This window comes from Strongylocentrotus purpuratus, unplaced genomic scaffold (genome assembly GCF_000002235.5).
Source record: "Strongylocentrotus purpuratus isolate Spur 01 unplaced genomic scaffold, Spur_5.0 spur5_scaffold_7, whole genome shotgun sequence".
In the NCBI taxonomy this organism is placed as follows: domain Eukaryota; kingdom Metazoa; phylum Echinodermata; class Echinoidea; order Camarodonta; family Strongylocentrotidae; genus Strongylocentrotus; species Strongylocentrotus purpuratus.
Genome location: NW_022145613.1, coordinates 36,970,810 through 36,995,730, shown reverse-complemented (window position 1 = coordinate 36,995,730; position 24,921 = coordinate 36,970,810). Strand labels below are relative to the sequence as shown.

At 36.6% G+C, this 24,921-nt stretch overlaps 1 protein-coding gene across 3 annotated transcripts in view; it reads left to right on the top strand.

Moving 5' to 3' along the window:
* Positions 1–15,205, top strand: part of LOC579169 — a 42,368-nt gene extending 27,163 nt beyond the window's left edge. For all 3 annotated transcript variants that reach the window (XM_030974670.1, XM_030974671.1, XM_011684830.2), the window contains exons 3-4: positions 11,608–11,920; positions 12,413–15,205. In XM_030974670.1, the coding sequence (XP_030830530.1) occupies positions 11,608–11,920; positions 12,413–14,767 (2,668 nt within the window). In that variant the 3' untranslated portion in view covers positions 14,768–15,205. The remainder of the gene's footprint in view (positions 1–11,607; positions 11,921–12,412) is intronic.
* Positions 15,206–24,921: the final 9,716 nt, after the last annotated feature.

Genomic DNA, 24,921 nt, shown 5'->3' with positions numbered 1-24,921 from the left:
TGTATCAATAATCCTGTGTTTCTTCTTGCCGTGTATTTCTCGCCCACTTTTGTGAATAATTTGCAGTAAGACCAAATATGTCAAACTAAACTACTGTTAATACTATGTCTTGGTTTGAGGTGAGATTTCCTGGAGGTGGGTGTTTGTATTAACATATAAAAAGAAATATCAAGATAGGCAGTAATATACTGAATTTGTTTGATTGAATAACCATGGTTCTGGCTTGTGATCTCGTAGGCAATGTGCATTACTGTAAAATGTGATTTTAATGCAATATAAATTGGCTATTTACTAGAAGTTTTCCAACCTGAACTACTTTAAATATTAAAGATAAACTTTAGTACTGGTAATGCGATTGCATTGCGAAAGAAAAGGTGTGGAAAGGATCAGAAACAGTTGATCATGTAGCATGAAAGTATTGGTGTGCACTGCAAGGTTCTGGAGTCATCAAAATCATAATAAATTTGACCGAGTCTTGGTAAAGTAACAAGCACTGTACACAGAAAGCTATATATGGGACAACACACATGGTGTTGGGCTATTACTACTTTGATTTCCTTGTCTTTCTATGCTCATTACTCAGCCAGTATACATTTTCTTCCTAAATTGTTTGGCACATGTCATTTATTTGTAATCTTGAACATTCAGTGTAAGTTTCGTTTGATTCTGTGAGAAATAATTTTTTTTTTTTTTTTACCAGAACTGGAGTTTATCTTTAAAAATGAGCATTTATGAAATTAATATTTGATGTAGTGTAGGGCACCACCCTTCTTCATTAATCTCATCAGAAATTTAGAAAAGCTCCTGTGTGGCAGATATTGTACAGCAGAAATTGTTCCTAATTTAATGTTTGCCCATTTACAAAGTTCTACAAGCACACTTTTCAGAAGAAGATTTTAAAAAAAGTGTTTTCATTGAAGTATTTTAGAAATATTGTTGCTTGTGCCATTTGCAGATGCTATGAATGATATCCATACATTGCCACACTAAAACTTATCTCTGAATTGACCCTTGAAATTGGCATCTCCTACGAAACCTATCAAAAACTTATCAAAGAATCTGGGTGTGTGAGATAATTTTCAGATGCTCCTACTGACATTAATGAATAGGTAGGACATGATGTATAATGCATGAAATGATATTTTTATGACTTCCATAGACTCCACACTGTGAGCATTAAAATGTCACTTGCCAGAGTGTGGTCAAGATTTATTGTGGGGGATAGTATCAGGTTTTGAAAGAGGATATTCAGTGTGGGGAAAGGGGGGAAGAGGGGGAAAGGAGAACGGTTTCCAGACTGCTTGATTTCTTCCAAAGAACCTGACTCGGCCCATAAGAAAAACAGGTATTGTGCATGTCTGGAATGTTTTTAGTCAGGTAGTCTTCCATCACAGACAGTCATACAATAAAATATGCTGTGTCGTTGAACTGCTGTAACCTCTACAAAGCAAGCCGGTGGATTAAAAAAACAAAAGATTCCAAGGCCTACGTCATTTAGAGCCAGAAATGTATTACCCCTGTGTTAGATCTGAGTTAACCATCTGCAATTCAAGTCAATGGAAAGTATGTTGCTTTAATATTATTTCATAGATCTATTAAGAGCCAGAAGGGCATTGACCCAGTACTAGAGAGAAGTTTGATTTCTTGGAGAGGTGACAAATAACTTGAGCGTTTTCATTTTTATTATGCAAGCATGGAAGAACATCAGAGAAAAAAATGTGCCCTGAAATGCATAGCTCTTCAAATGCCTTCATATTCTAAATACGACATGTAACAGCTTAAAAATGAGGACTGCATTTTTATGCCACACGTTTGTGTAGTCCTATATACATGTACATCTTTCTGTGTACAGTGCTTGTTTCTTTTACCAAGAATGGGCCAGATTTCTTATCATTTTGATGATTACAGAACCTTGCAGTACACACCAATACTTATGCAACATAATAAACTTTTTGTGTGGATCTAATCGTTTATTTGATAATGCAATCGCATTACCAGAACTCGAGTTCATCTTTAAGTAATGATGATACTGTATAGAGAGCTCCCTCTCTAGAAAGTGAACACTTGTGTGCAAAGCAATGTCACCAATTACTATGCACGATTCTCATATGCACACACAGCTCTGTGCTATATGTAGGCCTGCTGCTTGAGCTCCAATTGTGTAAGTTTTTAATTTTTGAAAAATGGGATTGTCTTAGGCCAGTAGCCAAACAAAGCACTCACTGGCTTGCTTGTAACCTTGAAATGAGAAAAGAATTGAAGAACAATTGCTTATCTTCTAGTATTTTCAATTATTTTTATTGTGTGGTTTTCAGCGTGTGCTTGAACTTTATAGTTTTCATCTATCTAGCCTGCTTATTTGTATCTGTAGCGAGTACTACAAGTAGTTTACTTTTCCTTTCTTTTAAAAAATACAATATATGCATTAAACTGGGGGGGGGGGGGGGAGGTAAAGTTAACACACTGCATGTATAATGCCTCCAAGTCAATGCTCTTCATAGAGTTGCATTCTGGCCACTTCTATTCTAGTTCTACCTCAAGAGATTAATCAAGAAACGTGTTAAATTGCCTTTAAGGCAAGTGTCAGTGTCTCTCTTTTTCATCCAAACAACTAAGCCATTAAGCCTGCATTGTCTCGGGTTATTTATGCGATGATGTCATTACGTGCCCGAACACACTAGGATGTATAGAAACCACATTTTCTGACATGATTGATGTAGTATCTTGAAGGAAAGATTGTCTCTCAAATGAGTTTCTAGCTCGGATAATGCGGCCAACCACTGAATGGCTGATGATGACACCAAACCTAGCCTACTTTCAGCCTTCTGGGATTTGTGATCGTCCTCCTGTGGTAAAGGGACGATCTTGCACCTTCTAGATGAATTTATAGCTAGATGTGTGTCGTAGTTGAGTGGTTTAAACACTTGGATGGGGATATGAAGGTCCAGGGTTCAAACCCCACCATGGCACTGAAGTCCTTTGCTGTAGAAAGCAATGTATTTTTATCTACATCATTTCTCTCTGCCCAGGTGTGTAAGTGGGTACATGTATGTAGTACCCTCCTATATTTTTATTTTTTTCATGGACAAAGGTCTACTAATGTTTAGTACAAGGCGACTGACTATAATGCTATATTATATACTGGAGTGAGAATGGTACACACCGTTTGGAATAGCAACTGAATTCAATGACTGGGTTAATGTGAAGTTCTTTTGGTAGCAAAATTTAACAATTATCATCATTATTATTAACTTATCTTATCATTTAATGATTTGTAATGAAAAGTATTTTGGTTTCTTTCATTTTGTTCTTGAATGATGCCTTTAAAACTTACTTTCAAGTGATCAGCTATACAGTGTGTCCCGAAAAAAACTATACACTTTTGAAATGGCTGCCGAATAACAAATATATGATTCTAGGGGAAAACGTTGTATATGTATGGAAAGCTCATATACTCAACTTTCATATGACACCAAAAGTTGCGAAAATAATTCATGCTCGGGTGAGCACTGCTCACTTTTGTAAAGGGTATGAAAATTAGGTTGCGCAGGAATTAGCCTTCCAATGTGTGAGAGGTTAATCCTTTGGAGCTTACGGAATTGAGGATGATATGACCAATTTATGATCAATTGTGATGAGTTTGGGTTTGCTGAGTGAAATGTTTGGTTTATGGGATTAACATTTTATGCATGAGTGAACAGGAATTGCATTTTTTATTGTAGCACTGTAACTTCCCTGTTAGACTCAGTGGTGTGTTCATGGGAGTCAGGATGGGGTGATGGTACATGTTGTAATTTTCATGTTACAAACTGTTATTCTCTTACATCTGTGACTTTGAATAAAAACCTTCACCCCACATTTCAATTATTGTAAGATTAGTTGAACATCTCATTGATTTATTCAATACCCAGGTAGTTGAAAAAAGGAATGTCCAAGATGTCGGCTACTTATTCTTCAGGTAAATGGTAACTGAAATGTGGGGTGAAGGTTTTTATTCAAAGTCACAAATGTAAAAAATAACAGTTTGTAACATGGAAATTACAACATGTACCATCACCCCATCCTGACTCTCATGAACACACCACTGAGTCTACCAGGGAAAGTTACAATGCTACAATAGAAAAATGAAATTCCTGTTCCGTGCATAAAAGTTTGGTTTAATAAACCATGGAATTCACTCAGCAAATAATGAATTTATCATATCACCCTCAATGTTGTAAGCTCCAAAGGATTTACCTCTCACACATTGGAAGGCTAATTCCTGCGCAACCTAATTTTCATACCCTTTACAAAAGTGAGCAGTGCTCACCCAAGCATGAATTATTTTCAAACTTGTTGGTGTCATATGAAAGTTGAGTTTATGGGCTTTCCATACATATACAACTTTTTCCCCTAGAATCATATATTTTTTATTCGGCAGCCATTTCAAAAGTGTATAGTTTTTTTCGGGACACACTGTAGTACAAGGCCACACAAACATTTAGCATTTTGGGGGGATGGAAATAGAGAAACTGAACCAAACAAATATTTCATGGTAGCCCACACAAAATGTTAAATGGTAACTTTAAAGTACGGAAGCAAACAGTTTAGGCTCATTGTCTTCTCCTTCTTCTTCTTCAAGCGTTAAAAAAGTCTAGTCTAAAGACCATTGTTCCTGTTTACATAGAAATGTGTACTGCTTCTTTCTTTCTTTACGAAAGTGGTTTCTTGTGTTTAGCCTTTACTCTTCCTCAGGAGACCACATTCTTAGAATATTAGTCATTCGTTTTCTTGGAACTTATTAACACTGCTTCCAGGATGTGTTCCCCCACTCTCTCTTTCTCTCTCTCCCTCTCTCTCTCCCTCTCTCTCTCTCTCTCTCTCTCTCTCTCTCTCTCTCTCTCTTTCTTTCTTTCTTTCTTTCCTTCTTTCCAACAGTGTTACTTGGTTCTATCCAAACTTCATGGAGGTGCTTTTTTAAATTCCAATTAATACATTGGTAACAATAATGATAACGATAACTCTACACTTTGTCACATTGACAATGATACTAATCATACATGATTGGCACTCGAAAGTTATTATTGGTTTAATGATGTATTGCATATCATTTGTAGGTACAGTGTACGCCTTTGGGACTTTTATATTTTGTTGTTAAAATGTTCAAGCTCTCCATTTTCTGAACTTGTACAGGTTGAGCTTGAAATCAGGGATAGATGTTGGAACAGAGAGTATACATGTGTTGTGTATTCAGTGGCATAGTGTTACCAAGGAAACAAAGTTCTCCTTGCTGTATCCCAATATCCATGAAGCATTTACAAAAAAACGTTTCCAGATTTCATTTGGGGAGAACATTTCACTCAGTCTTTTGTTTATTTGTTATTTAGAATTTCTGAAAGTACCTTGACAGGCTTATTTGTACCACTTGGCTAAATATACATTCATGCATTGTTTAAGTAAAAACAATGAAAAGGCTCTCAATAGAATAATTTCTTATGTTGTGCTGTTTATATAATACAATGTGAAGATTTATCATTCATCAAAAGGAAAAATGGCAGAGGTTTTCATACCGTCTGGTAAATCATTCAACAAAGGCATTGCTTAATTGTTCCTGTTTTGTTATGTGGTTTGGTGAGGTAAGTGAAGGCTTTTGTTACAATATACACCAAAGCACTGATCCCACCTCTTCCCCCTAAATGTGGTTAGGGTGGTAGTGGGTTTTTTGCCCCCTTCTATAAGGCATTTTCATTCATGAGGTTCACACGACACTCCGTTAACTTTAAGGCTAAAGACCAGTTACAATGTATGGTCATGCGATTGCATTGTGAAAGAAACGTTGTGAAATCGATCAGAAAAGGTTGATCATCTAGCATAGATGTACTGCAAGGTTCTGGAATCATCAAAATGATAAGACATTTGGCCAAGTCTTCATGAAGTTAGAAGCACTGTACACAGGAAGATGTATATGGGACTACACACACGTGCGCGACACGTGCATTTCATATCTCTCAACAGGCAAGAGATACACTAATTTACCAAATATATCAATTAGTAGGCGGTTTCCCGTCAAAATTTGTATCATCGTGTAATATTCAAAACATATTCTTTCACATGATTGGTAATAAGAGCTTCCATTTCATTTTTTGAAATTGGGGCGTTTCCAATACTGGTCTTCACCTATAAGCTTAGATCTAGCTTAAAACTTCAAAGTTATTGTAACGTTAGGCATTTTCACTAGTGAGGTTCACACAACAGTTTGTTAACTTTAAGTTTAGGTCATAGTTATAAACTTCAAAGTTATAGTGAAGACACACTCATGGTTACGAATCTTGGTTAACTCAAAGTTACCAACAAAAGACAGATCTTAAGGTTAGCGACTAATAGCTGATAATTATGAGCAGGAGTTGTGGGGGGGGGGGGGGGGTCCTTGCTCGTGCGAGTTACGTGCCATGCAGATGCAATTTATAGAATAATGTTACTAGGTAGTTACGCCAGTATGAAATTAGAATGAATGTCTTCCTCAGCTTGTAGTTAATTTTGAATAATACTCTTTGTGTCAGTCCTCTGTTTAACATTTGTCGCTGTTAGTTGATCGTTTAGAACTTTGAGGTTTCACAAAATGTTTATAACTATGACATGTGTGAACATAGCCATTGATGGTAATGCAATACTCTCCATCATCACCTTCATGAACATGTAATCAGACATGAGTGGTTTATGAACAGAGGGGCATTGACACCAGGCTTCAGTCACAGACAGACAGCACACAATGTTACTCAAGGTGGCTAGGTATCATGATGTATGATCCATATGTGTATGTGATATTGGGAGAAAAGAAGGACCCAATTTGATTGACTTGTGATCATGAAACTTTGAAAGAGGTCATCTAGAAATGATGTGCAGTTGTATTTATATCAAGTATTTTTGAGGTGTGTAGGTTGCCAGGCTCATATTACACACATGTTTTATGAAGGAGGATTTTTTTGTTTTAACACATTTGGCCCATTATGTCGTATTAGATTTTTATAGAATTAGCCTGTTTTGTTGTTGTTAGGTTTTTTTTGGTTGCTGTTTTCACTGAAAAGAGGGGTTAGGTATATGACAGATCTTCCATTATTTTATGAGTGTAGGCCTACCGGTATATAATATTTGATGCATAGCAATATTGGACTCTGGGAGTATAATCTGTGTCCCACTTGTTTTTCCTCATCGCCCCCTACCCTACATCACTTCTAAACTACAGGTTTGTGATTTACCTTTGAACTGGAAACCCATATATTACCACCACTGTCTCATTCATACCAAACCACAGACCGACCATACCAGTGGTTACTTACCCCAGCCAGCCAGCCAGGCAGGGTGGGGAATGATTCGCAGGCAGGCAGCTAGGCAGGGCATTGACTCCTAATGTTGGTCGGTGTTAATGTATCAGTGGTCAATGCACTTCCAGGGCTTTGTCCTCCCTCCACATAGAGGGCCTCCTGATACATCCATGTTTCGTTCTTGACAGGGGTAATGGAGCTGGCCCTCATCAGTCGAAGATTAATGTGATATATACACTGACATATTCTGGATATGTAGGTTATGGAATAGAGCTGTTAATACTGTGTGCTCAGTCATCCCCATTAGCCAGTCTCAGCTCAGTCAGATATCATGTGTATATATTCAATTTCATGTACATGCACCAGCTGGGTCACATTAATGTGGCTGAACGCTGTCATTAGTATCAATTAGGCCTGTATTATTTGTATCATTCTGTGTTTTTAAGCATAAATTGCAGGCCTATTTTTTCCAACACAAAATCTCATAAATTTATAGGCTGGCTTTGATCTTTACATAAAATTTGAATTACTTTGTTGTCTAGATACATTCTAAAGCTCTATAGTATTAAGCTCAAATCATGTGTATCAATCAACCATGCTTGGGCATGAAAAAGTCCAGACAACTTCATAACTGGATGCAGGTCATGCATCATATGGCAGATACCCAATGATAATTAACTTTGCATAATTAATACATAGTTCCGGACTTCCGGTATTTCTAATTGATTGGCTTATAATTGTAATGAATATAGATGGAGAGAGGAAGAGATGACAGTGTTGCCAAAGCCTGAGCATGGACATTGATCTTCTCGAAGCGTAGGACACATCCAGGGGACATTACAGGCATGGAAGGCAACGTGCTTCATTCAACATTTCTGTTTGCAACTTTAAATATTTAACACCTTGTTGGGAAGGATAGGTAGACAACAAAATTAGGCTAACCTCGTTGGCCAATTTTTAGTTACCTCTTACTGATCCTATGAGCTTGAGTTTGTGTTGAGGGTACCATTTCACCTGTTGGAGGTTTTTTGAAATACTTCATATTCCATGTAGTAACATAATTTGCATTGTGTCCTACCTGTTCATTTAATGGCATGCCTTCATGTACCTATCGAGGCCTACAAGGTAGCTACAGCTTTGAACCATGTAAAAATCTATGTCCCACTAGAGACAACAAGGAGGCTTGCTAAATATAACCCATTACACGAAGCGCGGCTAAACAAATCTTTCCTTTAACATGTGTGACACATCTAGACTATAAAGACAATGTCTTTTACATTAATGTCAGTCCAGGGCGTTGGCCTCTAGCGGTGTCGTTGCATTTTTGGTTGACTAAGCCGCTTCCATCATTCACTAATTACCTTTCGCTGTACTGTGTAGCAGACTTAGGTGGAAATACAACCAGTGCATGACAAGACAGAGAAAGTTCCCGTCTCCATTTTGTGTCTTCATCGTTTCATCTTCAGCCTTATGTTTACATTGCTTGACCCGCTCTCTCAACACATATTTATTTTGTCTGTGGCACATGTATTGTTATAAGAGCATGGGAGAAAGGAAGAGAAAGAGAGAGAGAGAGAGAGATAGAGATAGAGATAGAGATAGAGATAGAGATAGAGATAGAGATAGAGATAGAGATAGAGATAGAGATAGAGATAGAGATAGAGATAGAGATAGAGATAGAGATAGAGATAGAGATAGAGATAGAGATAGAGATAGAGATAGAGATAGAGATAGAGATAGAGATAGAGATAGAGATAGAGAAAGAGATAGAGATAGAGATAGAGATAGAGATAGAGATAGAGATAGAGATAGAGATAGAGAGAGACAGAGACATAGAGAGAGCGAGAGACATAGAGAGAGACAGAGATAGATAGAGAAAGAGAGACAGAGAAAGAGGGGGATGAGAGGGAGACGAAATGAGAAAGGGAGAGAGACCGATGAGAGGTATTGTACATTTAAGCTGTTCAGATGAGACTATGTTCTTGTCCTTCAAATTCCATACACTACGTTTAAATGTGTTTCATTTATTAATAGTAAGTAGGCCTTACAGTTTTATTTCAATTTCAATTTTGGTGAAATATTTAATAATCAAACTTTAATCTTAGGATTTAGAAAATGATATTATTGCTCAATATTTTCAACACAAAACTTAAATATGCCTTCATGGCGGTAAAACATGAATACAATTTAGTAAGAAGAAAACATTTTGTTAAATGCACAACTATTTATGCACTGTATAAACTAACCAATTTTTAGAAAAATTATTCTTTTCATTTTTTTGTCAAATTGTGTGTGTTTAGCACCAGCAAAACCTTTTGTTCCCCATTTTTTAAAATGGAATACATCCTTTATACTGAGCTTTTCACCCTCTCTCTCTCTCTCTCTCTTTGACTACCCTTTGTCAATCTCCCCTTTTTTCCTCATTAAAGGGGAAGTCCATCCTGATAGTAATTTTGTTTTAATAGAAGCAGACAATTTAGATGAATATGTTAGTAAAAGTTTGAGCAAAATATGATTAAAAATAAGAAAGTTATGAATTTTTGAAGTACGGTTCCCTCCTAATTGCTCTGTATTTAAAAAATTAAAAAATCAGAAATGTATATTGTTTCCCTAAGAAAATTTCCAAATCATACATGCAATTATTACGTAGAGTTATTGCAAATATGCTTTCAAACAACCCCTGTATGAAACATATCCATTCTATCATTAATAAGCCATGAAGCCATGGATATTCTGTTGTTCTTGGCCATGCATGGTACCATACATGAATTTATTAATGAGATACATAAAAGAATCAATCCATCTCTATTTCTGTAGGTGTTTTCATACCCTTCTGATGTAGAAAAGTATGCATAATTATGATCAGGGGAGTATTAAGTCTAATAAAACTTTAATTTCAACCATTGTCAATAACTGCATTTGATGATCAGAGTATTTTGCTCAAATCGCATCTGTTAAAAAAAACTTGTCAGTGTTTGAGAGCTCCTTAGGTGTCTCTCTTTCAATATGAATGCAAAATAAAAAGTGTTGTTGAGAAGAGATGTGAAACAGTAGATGAGCTTTAAAATGTCCCTGGAAAAAACTGTCTGTTCGATGGTGTTTCAGCCTTTGACATGAAAGTCAATGAGTAGCTGTTATGATATCTCCCTGTTTCATATTGCCTTTCGGTGACTTCTTCTCTAGGGTATTATACAAATTCATACAGTTATCTTTAAAGATGAGGGAGGTCAGATTCCTGCAAGCTAACACTCCATACAGGTTAATGAATTCAAAGACCTATGAAGAAGTTATGATGTAGATCAGCATAATACATCGTATGCATTTCCCACTATTCCCTGGGCCATGTTGGAGGGGGCCTCTTACTGCCAAGCAAGACCCTTTTTTTTTTTTAGAAGCACATCAGAAATGATGCAACAAAGTCTGTTTTCAGTATACTTTGGGTTTCATAAAAGATTTAGGATTGCTTTATTTCGCTGATAATGTAGAGGGAGGGCACTTGAGCTTCTAGACATTTCAAACCTATGCTGTAATTTTAAATTGTTCTTTGTAGGTTCATGTCATAATCATTGGGAAAGAGGTTTTACTGAGCCACTAGTTTAATGCAAATTTCAAGTGTCCAGATTTTTTAGAAGTCTAGTATTTGTTTTACTGTGAACACGTCTTATGTGATTGCAAAGTATATGTACACTATAGACAGGTGGCCTTTATAGGGAGGTGGCCACTATTAGACAGGTTTGATCGCGTCCCTCTTCTGGTTCTGATCGATTTCCAAGTAAAAAAATAACACATTATTCCTTCTAGAATAGTTTATATGCTCTGGATAGAATGATATTGTTTTTTTTATTTTACATAACATTTAATCAAATGCAAGGTCTCATCAACAGGAAACTACTGAAATTGTTTCTAGAGAGAAAACACCCTGCTTATCAGTTACCAATCTAACTTTTTGATCATTCATATAAGCTTTTAGAACCCTCATTTACATATTGTAACACCTTTGCGAGATATCCCCATTTGCTAACTAATGAAAGGCTGATGTTGGAGGAAGGTCAGAAAGTGAGAGTTATCAAACTTGCACTTTGTAATCACGGAAAGGCATGTATGCTCATCAGTATCCAACATATTTCACTCTCTCATGAGCGATGATCTACACTCCGTAACACTTTATGAGTTGAGTAGTCCTTGAAGTTGGGAAGAAGTCAAGTTCTGTACGGTAATCAGTTTTATGTTGAACCTCTATTAAACGACCTCATTTCCAGTGTTGAATCATAACATACATATTCTCTCGCTTTGTTCTTTGTGGCAGACTTCTTGAAGACAGACTCAGAGAAATGGGGCAGCAGAACTCGAGGGAGGGAACCCCATCACCCATCCCCTCAGACTCAGGAGTATCAGGAAAGGGATCCTCCTCACCCTCACATCTCACCACCCACTCTGGAGTTCACTCACCATCTCCAAAGACATCTGCCTCGCATCCCACTGCTGCCACCGAACCTATCACCGGCTCGGAGAAGAAACTGGAGCATGGAACTCCTGCCGGCTCTGTGGAAACCTCAACACACTCATCGGACTTTGCAGAGTACAAGCACAAGCTGGAAAGGAGGAAGCGCAAACCAGCCGTAAGTTCTCCTATTTGATTCACATGGTGATGTTGCTGTGTTTTTATTTTTAGTGTATAATCAGAAGTATCTGAGGGTACAGGCATTCTTAATATATTATTGGATTTTTATATTTTTTGCTATTTTAAGCATGGTTATTATGATAAATGTCTCTATGAAAATGAACTTGTATGCAAACAATTTGGATATATATTTTCCATTAGAAATGTTTGAAGACAACGGCAAAGTTAGGTTTAAAGGTATTTTGTCCCATTTGCAGCCAACATCAAATTCTGTCAAACTTTGCAGGAATTTATGAATATGTCACGTATGTCCTATCTGTGAAATTTAAACATTTAATAGCAGTGTCCTATTAATCAAATTATTGAACACAATTCTTCTGGTGGGTAACCTGTTTATTAAGATATATGCATTTTTATTAACTAAGCATAAATGTATGGATATTATGAAGGATATTGTAAATAATAGAATATTGCCTGTTTTACATTCTAGGTTGAGCACCATGATACAGCCATCAAGGTAGCAAAGACAGCAAGTGAGAGCGAGGGAAGGAGTGACTCTGAAACCTCCAAGCAGGCTTCCTCAGGAAAGTCTTCAGCAGATGAACCTGTTGTGACTGGAGCCAGCCAAGTGGCATGTGTGCCAATCTCCACTGACCAAAAGGATGAGCGAAAGCAGGATGTTATCATCATCCAGCGCCAGGATGTGATTGTGACACCTCGCAGTCAGTCTCAGCGCTCCTCTGAAGCCTTTCATGGAGCCTGTGGAGAAGAGGCAATGGACTTATCAGTTCGACCTACAAAGGACTCATTTATGGAAGGACTTGGTCATGAGCATGTAGGTCAGAGGAATGTGTCTTCAAATAATGATAGGGATCCTTCTCATCCCAATTATCAATCCACCTTGAGAAGAGAAAGAGGTCCTGGGCATGTAGGTGTGTATGACAGTTCAGATCTCTCTGATGGAAGTGTACAGTGTGTATCTCCACAGCCTAGCTTGAACAATAACAAAGTATCCTCCAATGATTCTGTGTCAGACTTTGACAGCTGTTCAGGGTCTCCGATGAACACAGTGCCGCAGGGTGGGCAAGGCGGGGAAGAGCTGGAGAACTCTCCTAAACCTGGGGCCAACATGGGTGGAATAGAGTCCATTGTCCAGAGGCTGCATCAGGTGAAGTCAGAAACACCCTCAAGGTCTGATAGTGAGGATGAAAGCGACTACTATGCTGTCACCTTCAAGGACCTCATTGCTCGCACAATTTCAAGATGTGATCGCTATGGCAAGACACAGCCACGTGGTAAACGTAAGCGAGCTTCAAGGACATCGTCTGAGCTCAATGCAGCAAGAAAAGAGGAGATTATGGCAGCCAAGAAGCTCCTTGAGAGAGTCAGTAAAAATAAAAGAGACAAATTCAAGTTAACTATCAATTGCAGTACTGATGGGAGTGAGCATGTCAGGAATGCTGCTGCTTCTGAAGCAATTGCGACCTTGGTGCGAAGCGTCTGGCACAAGGAGAATCCAAAACCAATTGGACAGGTGATTAAAGAAATGGTTGCAAAACGATTAGCAGACCAAGAAGGAGAAGAGAATGACCCTACGGCCATTGGACAGTCTAAACGGAAAGGACCTATGACAATCAAGGACATCTTGAATAGCAGGAGTGACAATGTAGTGGAAGAATATAATAGAAGTGCTAAAGATAAGGAAGGTGAAGGTGAAGTTGAAGTTGAATTACTAGTAGTCTCTGACGATGGTATGAAAGTAGAAATGGAGGATGAGGCAGACCCTGCTCTATCTGCTGCAGAGACTCTCAAGAAAATGGCCAAGAGCAATGAGAAACGTGATGAGAACTGTGCAGAAACTGTCATACCAGCTGGTCAACAGAAACACCAGGAATCTGCAGTCTCCGAGAAGGCCATTGATGTCAAGACCAAACTTTCAAAGGAAAGGGATGGTAATGATGATGACTCTGATGATGAGGATCTGTCCATCGATCATGAGCAAAGGAAAAAAGCAAAGAGGAGAAGTCGGAAGAAAAACAATAGATTGACGAAATTGTCTGAGAAAGGAATCAAGTTGAATGAAGATGAGACTGTTTCTAGTGTTCCAGGACAAAAAGGGCTCAAGGAGATCAGCCAGAAAGTGGATACCTCCGACAGCAGAGGAAATGAGTGTCTACCTGTTACCAAGAAAGACACAGAGACTCTAGTGCACTCACCTGATCATGAGGTCACTCAATGGCCTGCAGAAGCTGTGAAGATGAAGGGTTCTGTGGCTGAGAATGTGGTTCAGATGTCTGGGGATGTAGGAATGCGAACAATGAGGTCCCTTGTGGAGAACATTCAGGATGAGGATGAAGAGGTTGATGTTGTCATGGAAACCAAAGAAATTCCTCGTCCCAGGAAGGAACGTACAGCCAGTCCCCAGCGCACGCTGTCAGAGAGTATTCCATTCCCTAAAATAGAGCCTCTAAAACCTGTTGTCATTTCTCATAGCATTTCTCAAATATTAGAACAGAAAGGTACCACCAGCTCAGTAGATAATAGAGGTAGGTGTAGTAGTAGAAGTAATAGCGTAATATCAGCAACGCACAACCCAGTCCAAGTAGAACCAAACACAGCATATGAATCCCCTAGCAACGATCAAGTAGCTCCGGGTCTTAGAGAGCCTGGTAAATCAAGTTCAGTCGTAGGGTTGGATGGAACTGATCAAAGGGTGGGCGAAGAGAGCACAGGAGAAGGAGGACAAGGGGAGATCAAGTCGATGAGCACCGCAACCGAGTTTCTCATCAGGATTGCCCTCATGCAGAATGATGGCACTAGACAAGGAGTAGTAGAAACTAAATAACAACATACCTCCTTGGTATGGCAAACTAGAGACTTTTTTTTTGTAAAATTGCTTTAATTTGATTGCACCCGGAAGAATTCTCTCTGGGTCAGCAGGCATGTAACATAGCCACACCTTGGGAGTATAGCCAGGTATTGGCATTCATTCTATCATGCTTCTCATTCTCTTTCTACTGAGGTCATGTAGAGGATTTTTTTTTTGAAATGTCTATTAAAAATTGACATGGTCCTCTCCATATCAATTATGCCAAATTGTTTTTTTTAAGGAAAGTGGACATTCCACTAATTGATGCATTTGATGCTATACTGTGGGCTGCATCACACTGTATTGTCCCCCTTGTTAGAGATATGTAAAAGTGTTACAAAAATAACATCGTTCCTTATTTTGGCAATCTCGTCTTCATAATATGGATTCGTACTCGATAATAATAATAAATATATAGCGCTCAATACATTGATCCAACAATGTGCCTAAGCGCTTTATAGATCCCTGTGACATTGACAGAATGAGTTCTATTATCTTCTCATCAAGAACATCTAGATTTCCTCAAATAAACCTTGAAAGACTGTTCCCATTTCTTCCCCAGATACTGGAACAACTGTACTGGTTAATCATGCATATATGTATTCATACATACATGCATGTTGTTACAGCCTGGCTTTCAATCATGCTACAGAATTCTAGGAAAAAGAGAAAACACAGTGTGAAAAGGAAAGTAGTAACTCTAGAGCCACTTAGATCATGATTTTATGAATCCGTACGATAAGTGTCTTTGATGATCTTTACTTGTATGTGTCGTTTCATAGAAGTGTAAATCCTCTTACTGTTTATGATTTCGTAGCTACAGTATAGTAGTATAAGTAGTTGTAAGAAGAATATTTATTAAAAAAAAGAGTTTGATTGGTGGGTAGTGACCCAGCAGAAGAATAGGAGCCTTAGAAAAAGATTTAGTGATTCAATAACGGTATCCTAAAAGTAAATTTATGAATTCCAAGGGATACAATCATGTGGCTTTACAGAAGTAAATAAATACAGTTAGATGTGTGTACTTAAAATTTCAGGATCAATCTCAAATCCAAAGAAAAAAGCCTTTGATTGACCTAGAGCAAGTCAACTGAAAAGAAATGCAGGAGAATTAAAAGGAGGTGAATTTTGTACATTATGTAATATTTTTCTTCAAAGTTTGACTTGTTGATGATTTGATAAACTGACGAAGATGAGATGAGATGAATGAATGCCTTATAGGGAGGGTGTGGTTTATTTGAACCATGACCTTACCTGATAAAATATTTTGTAAATAATTTCTAAAAAATCACTGTAGTGTACAAAGTGTATCTTAAGAAAAATCACACAGATATACCAAAGAGATTGCGTATGCAGAGTTTCACATGATCAAGTATTGTCACATGATTGGTAGATGTCACATGGTTGTAGTATGTGATCAAGTTGTCTTGTATGATCAGATTGTCATATGGTCAGGTGTTATCAAATTGAGTGTTTGTCAAATCAGGTCTGTCACATCACCAACATGTTTGGTCACATGATCATGTCAGGTGTTCAGTCTTGACAAATGCTTTTTTTTCAACAAAAAAACAAAACAGAAAATTTTCTTATGAATGATTACATTCATACTCAATATATTTATGTTCCATATATCATGAATTGTGGACAGATACCATGTTATTATTGTTTTAAATTATGGCAAGATATGTAACTTGTTACAGAGCAGTATTATTTGTTCCTCTCATTGGACTTTCAGAGGGTGCTTTCTTTGTCCCAGTATATTCATGCTCTTGTGAAAATGTCCAAGTATAAAGCATTATTCATGAAAATTGTTTTCATCATCAGATGGTAATACATCGGGCCTTTATTCCATTGATCATTGTCTTATCACAACACACAATACATAATATTATGAGGACTAGATGTGGGATGAAATTTAAAAAAACAAAAAACAAACAAAAACATGCATTTAAAGAAATGTGGAATATTTCAGATCGAGATAAAGCTTAGTATGCTACATGTTAAACTGTCAGCAATGCCAGTCCACTAATTTCTAGGCTCATATAGCTCAGCTCATTGAAAAACAGGACTCTCTCTAACACTGTTGTAGAGTTAATATGGTCTAGTGGACAAGACCTCTGACTTTAGATCACAAGGTCAGGGTTCAAGTCCCTGCTACTTCATGAACGTCCTTGGCAAAATATTAATACATAGTTACCGCACACAGTCCAGATGAGGTACCTGGAAGGAGATTTCCTTGAAATGCACTGTGTATTGATATCTGTTGTCAGAGCTGAAACTGAAGCTCTCTTCACCTACATAGCACTCGAGAATTGAATGTTATTATGGTTATTACATAATTATTATTCAACTTCACATTTTGATTCTTGAATCTTTCCCTGATGACATAGGTGATGTTTTATCGGTTTGAAGGATAGGTTCCATATTGCAGGTTGGTTGTATCGAGTATGTCTCAAGACCATGTTTGTTTCTAGTCAGTTTGCTATGTTTTGGAATTGTCCATGATGAAAGTGATAAGATCATGTAGTAATTGTGATGAATGAATACATTGTATGTAAGTATATATGTACATTTGGAAGTGGAAATATTGTTGAAAGGAATCAAAGTTGTACAGTGCACATTGTAAACATTTGGTGCTTTTCAAATTTGAATCGATGCAAAATTAGTTTAGACAGTCCTGAGAATTTTGAATGCAGTGAATTTTAGTTTACTGAATGGAGATATCTTGTATGCATCTTGTTGAAATGATTAGGATGGATACGGGCAACCTAAATTTGTCTCAATGAGCACATCTCCTATTCTTGCAAAATGAATAATCAGTCTTCTCTTGGTTATTTATGCACTTCCAGAGAAAGAAGTTTTGGGTAAATATATACTGAACTGTCTCCATAGATGACATTATTATACCAATTCAGCGTTCAAATCATTTTAAGAACTATCTGTGTTTCGAAGTTTTGTTGATAATTGTTCATTTCACATTGATTTTAATTTATTTTGCACTTATGCTGTGCAAATGATGTATGGGGGCCAGATGGTTTAAACCTGTGTGAAATGAGGAGTTTTCACATGTATGGCACTAAACAGACTAACTATTCCGTTGTATGCAAACTGAGTATTTGAATACTTGATAGGATCTGGTTGGCTTTCCACAGAGTTATGTACTTGTATGTACTATCTTAACAAGAATCCTGTGAATTCATAGCTAAACATTTTGATAGGGTTTTGCTAGAACACATCTTTGTTTTAAGAGTAAATTTGCCCTGCATTGTTACACAACCCAGTTGGTAAATATTAGTTTCAACTAGGGCTTGGAATTAGTCATTTGGGCATTCTATGGAAAATATTATATGTGCAGTATTATGCCAAGCCTTAAATCAGGATTGATGAATTTGGATATTTATCTAATATGACATTGTAATAATCAATTAAAAGGAAATATAAAAGGCTTACATGCGAGATGTAAGCAAGAAGTTTGTATTGATACACTGAAACAAATGGGTATCATGGCAAATATACAGAATTGAAATACTTTAATTATTCCTGGATAATCTTCCACACAATTTGGTGCTCGTGTCCCATTTCTTTCCTCTGTCCACTCACTAAATACATTCTTGCTCTTTTGGTATAAAAGACGGAAGGTCGTTATGTTTTAGAATTACTTGGTCATAACTTGGAAATGCATTCTCAGCAATTTATCACAGAAATAATGTTTATTTATAACTTGTAACTTGCATTGAATGTGCACTGTACCTATTTTCTGAAATATTTTGTGCAGGAAATAAGCTCTCATTTCTATTTATTGGATATTTATGTTGTGGGAGTTGTGTATAAAGCTATTTGTTTCTTCTCATGTCTCCACAGTTTTGTATGCGTTGAACTGTCCAAATTTTTTGTTATTGAAATGAGTTTAAGTTCAGTTTAAGGATTACAATGTTTTTGTTCCGTCTCTTTATGCAGTATTTGATCCAACCCCCCCCCCCCCTCTCTCTCTCTCTCTCTCTCTCTCTCTCTCCCTCTCTCCCTCTCTCTCTCTCTCTCTCCACATGCACACCACATGTATCTGTATCCCTCTTTCTTCTGAAGAAAGAAAGATATATTCTGTTCATGTTATCATATTGAAACATGGAGGGCAATTGCATCACAATCAAAATCGAATTTGCGATTGGAAATGATCATGCTTCAGACTGAAGACGATGGACAGTTTAAATCGTTGCAGATAAGCAGTAGAGTATTACAAGCTGAGTATTATGTATATAATGATGTGAAGTTCGAGAGTAATAGACTGTTATGGATATGTGTATGTTGTAATACTTGGCTGTGACTAGTCAATGTGAACTGTGCGGCCAGCGAGTATCGGTATTGTTGAACATAGGAATGGAGCTTCAGTTTATTGATGGTGGTAAAGTATAGTGGTAAAGCAAGAGATGAAAGTTGTGATGGGCCTTTGCCATAAAGATTCTCTGGAGCTAAACAAATCAAAGTCGACTTCTCAACTGGCAAGATTGAAATAGCCTGAAACCCGTTATAGCTTGTAAACTTTGGTTATTTTCTGGCGTACCTTATATAAATGTCATCTACCCATGTTGTGTTTACCCATCAGGTGCTGACGGAGCACATATTTCTTGATGAGCAGAGTCTTTGACAAAATTATTCAAATTAATACTTTCTAGCTCTCAGTATATGTGTGGAGTGAAAAAACACCACTTTAATTCTTATAGTAATGAGCACTAAAGTGAATTAGAAAGAACCAAATAATATTATTAAAATCTTCTTTGCATGAATGTAGCTCTTATTATTTGGACTGTTAATCAGTTTATATATATGATTAAATCTATTGAGACTACTTTCAGAAAGGTTGACGTAGATGACTTGCTGACATGATGTTTACCTGACATGGCAACATCCAATGTACACATCATCCTCAGCCTAGCAGGTTTCATAAATACCTCATCACACACTCAGGGGAGAAAAGTCTATGAATCTGATTACATTTGAAAACTCCCCATTTTTATCATGTACATGCATATGTAATCCTAAGGGGAAAAAATAGAGGAGAGATTTCTATTTGACATAAATATTCACATAACCAGTATTATTTTGCGATAGTATCATAGCACGCACCTTCCTAATTGCAGCACGTTTTGTAACTTTAAAAGGGTTTGATTCATATAGGTTTATGATATGCCCCCATATTGGTGAGTGCGTATGTTGGAAAGCTTGGGACGTCTCTGATCACTGCCTCAATTACAGTTTATCACATTTTAAAGTGCTCCACATTTCATGCTCATTTAATTGAGAAGCCTTAACCTATCAGCAACCTTTGTTACGTGGAAAGGTGGGTGTGGGGAGAAGATAAGAGATGTTGAAAGTCCTCATGAACAGGTGTCCTTGTATCATCAATTGTTATCAGAAAGATGTGGAAGTGCAGACATGAATTTGAGTAAATGGGTCCACTTCAGCTTTGAATATTTGTGATGTAATGTAACCCTTGATTGTCACTGGTTTTCTTTCAAATGGTATTTTTCTAGCTCGGATATCATGAAGGAGGTTGATTGTATTTTGAGTTCTAGAAGTTTAAGATAAAATGTACATAACATGAAGGCAAGAATTCAGAACAATAGAAGGAACATCTAGGCACCATGAAAAGACATTTGCAGGACGACGAGAAAATGTGTTTCCTTACAACATCAAAGTCCATGGGTTATTGGAAAGATATTCATGATGGTAAACAAACAAAAATGAGTATTATGTTGTCTTCTGTTTCAATTTTTGCCATCTTGCCTTTAAAGATTTATGATTGTTACTAATAAACGAGACAGAATGTTGTTCTGATAACTCTCTTGAACTACGCTTGGATACTTGTGTTTTTGAGTGTTTGTTGTTTGGTTTAGTGAGGTGTTTAAGACTTGTTGAACCCGGTACTTGTGTTGAGAAGTGACAAGAGTAAGAGCAGGATAACCTAGGTCACGATGATGTTCCTGGTGACCTTGACATTTATGTTAAGTGGAAAGTCTATAAAAGTTAGAAGAGCTCAAATAACATAGAGACTATGTCACAGTGGAGACAGAGAAAGAGAGAGGGGGAGAGGAGAAGAGATGTATGTGAGAGAAGGATAACAATCAAAGAAGAGTATCTGTAGAATGAAAAATGCCTAGATATAAACAAGATTAAAGGGATAGTTGAGTTCTGCTTTCAGACCGCAAATGCCTTCAAAGTGCATGGTTATTGCTCTTATTTTTATCTATGACATTTCTAGTGCCCTTTTAGAACCTAAAATTGCTATGAAGATAACTTTAGACCCAAAAATGTGTGAAATTTAGCCATTACGAGCATACCAATTCAGCTCCACTTTAAAAAATACACGGTGACCTGAATTGATTTTGATCAAACAAAGATGATTTTGTTATTTAAATATTATGTTCTGTCAAATTTGACACTCAGTTTTTCATTATCTCACAAAAAAAATATTTTGTGTAGCGCCCTCTGCAACAGAACTCAACTATCCCTTTAAGATTGTTGAATTGATAGAAAATCACATTTGAACAAAATGTATATTGAGAGAGAAATGGATGGGTAAAGAAATGAAAAAGAGAGAGAATAGCATGCATATAGTGAGAGCTAGAGATGGAGAATAGGGGTCTAATTTTGAAGGCATATTGATAGGGAGAAAAACAGGAACTCATCCAAAATGCCAAAGAAAATTATTATAGATTGTTGAACCATAGAACATTGTACCATGGAGGTCGCAAGTGGAAAATAAAAGATTGACAAAGCACACAACATACAGCTCTTACTTTACTACTTTATCATTAATAAATATACAACACATACCCAGGCGACAACAGCTCCCCTATCAATATTAAACACTAACCAAATTCTTTTTTTAATTAAAAAAAAAAAATCATTACTAACCCTACACCTAAGCCATTTGCAATCCTAACCTTGCATCTGTGATGAAATTGTGAATAAAATTGTCGCCAGAGCATTATGTTGAAGCACCATCAATAACAGCCCCTCAATAAATAAAACAACATCACAAACATACCATTCAGATGCAGAAATTAAATAAGTTTATTGGAAGGACTTTGCATTTGTTATGAATATAAAATTGGAGCTGTTGCATTGTCAGGTTACACTAGGTACAATGACTAACCTATTTGAATCACTACTATGAAAACCATTACATTACACAATCCAATCCAATACAAACAAGGTGATCAAATCAATCAATCACACTACACATTATTTAATATATGACATTGGGTGGTAACAAACGTATGCGCGTATTGGGCAAGAAAAGACATTATTTGGATTTACATTGAAGTCTAAATTTAACAGAAATTACATTCTTCGATGGCAGGCATTTTCTTAGAAAGTGTTGTTCAGTACTCAATCTCTGTTAGTATTCATTAACTTTGCTGTTATTATATTTATCTGAATCAGGTTCCAGAAAACATCATGGAATACTAATTCATTGGTTAATTAGAAAGATGCACAGATACTACAATTATGAGACTGTCGGATATTTTGAAGGCAGTGGCGTAAGTTTGTACATGTATTTTCACACTGCCCTAGAGTATCACCTACAGACATAATTTGTATCAAATAATGTGTCAGAGTTACAGCTTTGAAATATTTACATCTTACAGTTATTAAGTTTCTCAGAAAATACTTCTATTGAATTGAAAAAGTGTGCTTCAGCTAAATTTAAATTAAGAAAATTAAGAAAACTTACTGCAATGGCTGCAAGTAAATTGTCGGTATCTTACCAGGTATGAAAGTACAATAACAAAAAAATTAACATACATAGGTGACAGAAGGATGCTGCATGTGGGTTTCTCACATGAAATCCATGTAAACAAAAGCATAATGAAGTTATGTAAATCTTTTTCATTCATTCATGTATACGTCTCAAAGATGTACGCATAATACAGGCATGATTATGGTGGTAGTAGTATGACAAGTAAACATGTGCCCCCCACATATAGATGGATAACAGTTAGTTTTTCGTGAAGCATTCGTCTTATCAGAGTTGTTGATCAATTTACATAAAAACATGACAACTATAGTTGACAGTTTGTTCATATATCATGAGTAGCATTCGTCAAAAGCAAGATAGAGTTGATTTCGTTTACAGATTTGTACAGGCATTATATGCTTGATCTATGTTTCTTATCTATACAACAGAGTCAACATGAATATGTCTGTTAGCATTACAGTGTAATATGCATGAACATGCGATTCAAACATTCATAAATGTGTCATTGCATTCATAATATACAGTTGTTTAAATGTATCGCACATATTGTAGAGTTTGAAAGTACAATAAAATTGCAAGAGTACATGTACAGTTGTATGTTTTTTTGTTTTTTTGTAATAAACTTGTTAAGACTATATGCACCATGCTCATGCAAGTGACAGAATACATGATATGTATATTTGCTTTTCAGGCCCGTTCAGATACGATGCAGCAAAACCAAGACAGTTTTCTATGATGTAATACGCTTAACTTTTATGTATCTTACAACACATAGCAATACTGAATACGTACAACTCCTTCATTGCACGCAGTTGCCATTCGTTACACACATAACCAATGTGGCGGCGTTTTTGCCACAATTTACTGCACCATATCTGAACGAGCCCGGCTTTAGTAAATGATTTGTTGATATATCTGGATGAAAAACAGGAGTACATATGAGTAGATAGATGCATGTTGCTTGATAATATTTGATCTCCTCAAATACAAAATTAATTGCAAACCTATATAAACAAAAGTAATATATCAATAGAATGTTTGTAGAGAATAATCAATATGCTACAAATTGGATGACCAAGCATTGAATATTGATTATATAGATTCTACTAGGTTGGGCCTATAAAAACCAACCTAAATGATTCATCTTGATCAACAAATTATATATCAAAGTGAAATGGACAAACTGAACCATGCTTTATTCAGTAATAATGCAAATTGTATTATTGTGTTTGTATATATTACTTATGATAGATACATGATGTGCTACATTTTTTACTTCTCCATTCCTGTTTAAAACAAAACTAGATGGAATTTTGACTGCGCGCAGTCGAAAATGATGCCTCCGCCATAGAGCAATTTAAACAAGTTTGGAGTTTAAATCTCCAGTGGTTCTTGAGATATCATGATAACAATCTCAATGTATGGAATTTCATAAGTTGACCTCTGTGACCCTTGACCTTTGACCTACGTGCTCCAAAATCTAATCAGATTGTCTTCCTATGGTGATACACACTATCATTAAGTTTGAAGTTTAAATCTCCAGTGGTTCTTGAGATATTATGATATGGTGATACATACTATCATTAAGTTTGAAGTGAAAATTCTCCAGTGGTTCTTGAGATATCGCGATAATGATCTCAATGTATGGAATTTCATAAGTTGACCTCTGTGACCCTTGACCTTTGACCTACGTGCTCCAAAATCTAATCAGATTGTCTTCCTATGGTGATACACACTATCATTAAGTTTGAAGTTTAAATCTCCAGTGGTTCTTGAGATATTATGATAACAATCTCAATGTATGGAATTTCATAAGTTGACCTCTGTGACCTGTGACCTTTGACCTACGTGCTCCAAAATCTAATCAGATCGTCTTCCTATGGTGATACATACTATCCTTAAGTTTGAAGTTTTTACATCTCCAGTGGTTCTTGAGATATCATGATAACAATCTCAATGTATGGAATTTCATAAGTTGACCTCTATGACCCTTGACCTTTGACCTACGTGCTCCAAAATGTAATCAGATTGTTTTCCTATAGTGATACACACTATCACTAAGTTTGAAGTTTAAATCTCCAGTGGTTCTTGAGATATCATGATAACAATCTCAATGTATGGAATTTCATAAGTTGACCTCTGTGACCCTTGACCTTTGACATACGTGCTCCAAAATCTAATCAGATCGTCTTCCTATGGTGATACATACTATCCTTAAGTTTGAAGTTTAAATCTCAAATGGTTCTTGAGATATCGCGCTAACAAACTCAATACAAGGAATTTCATAAGTTGACCTCTGTGACCTGTGACCTTTGACCTACGTACTCCAAAATCTAATCAGATCGTCTTCCTATGGTGATAAATACTATTC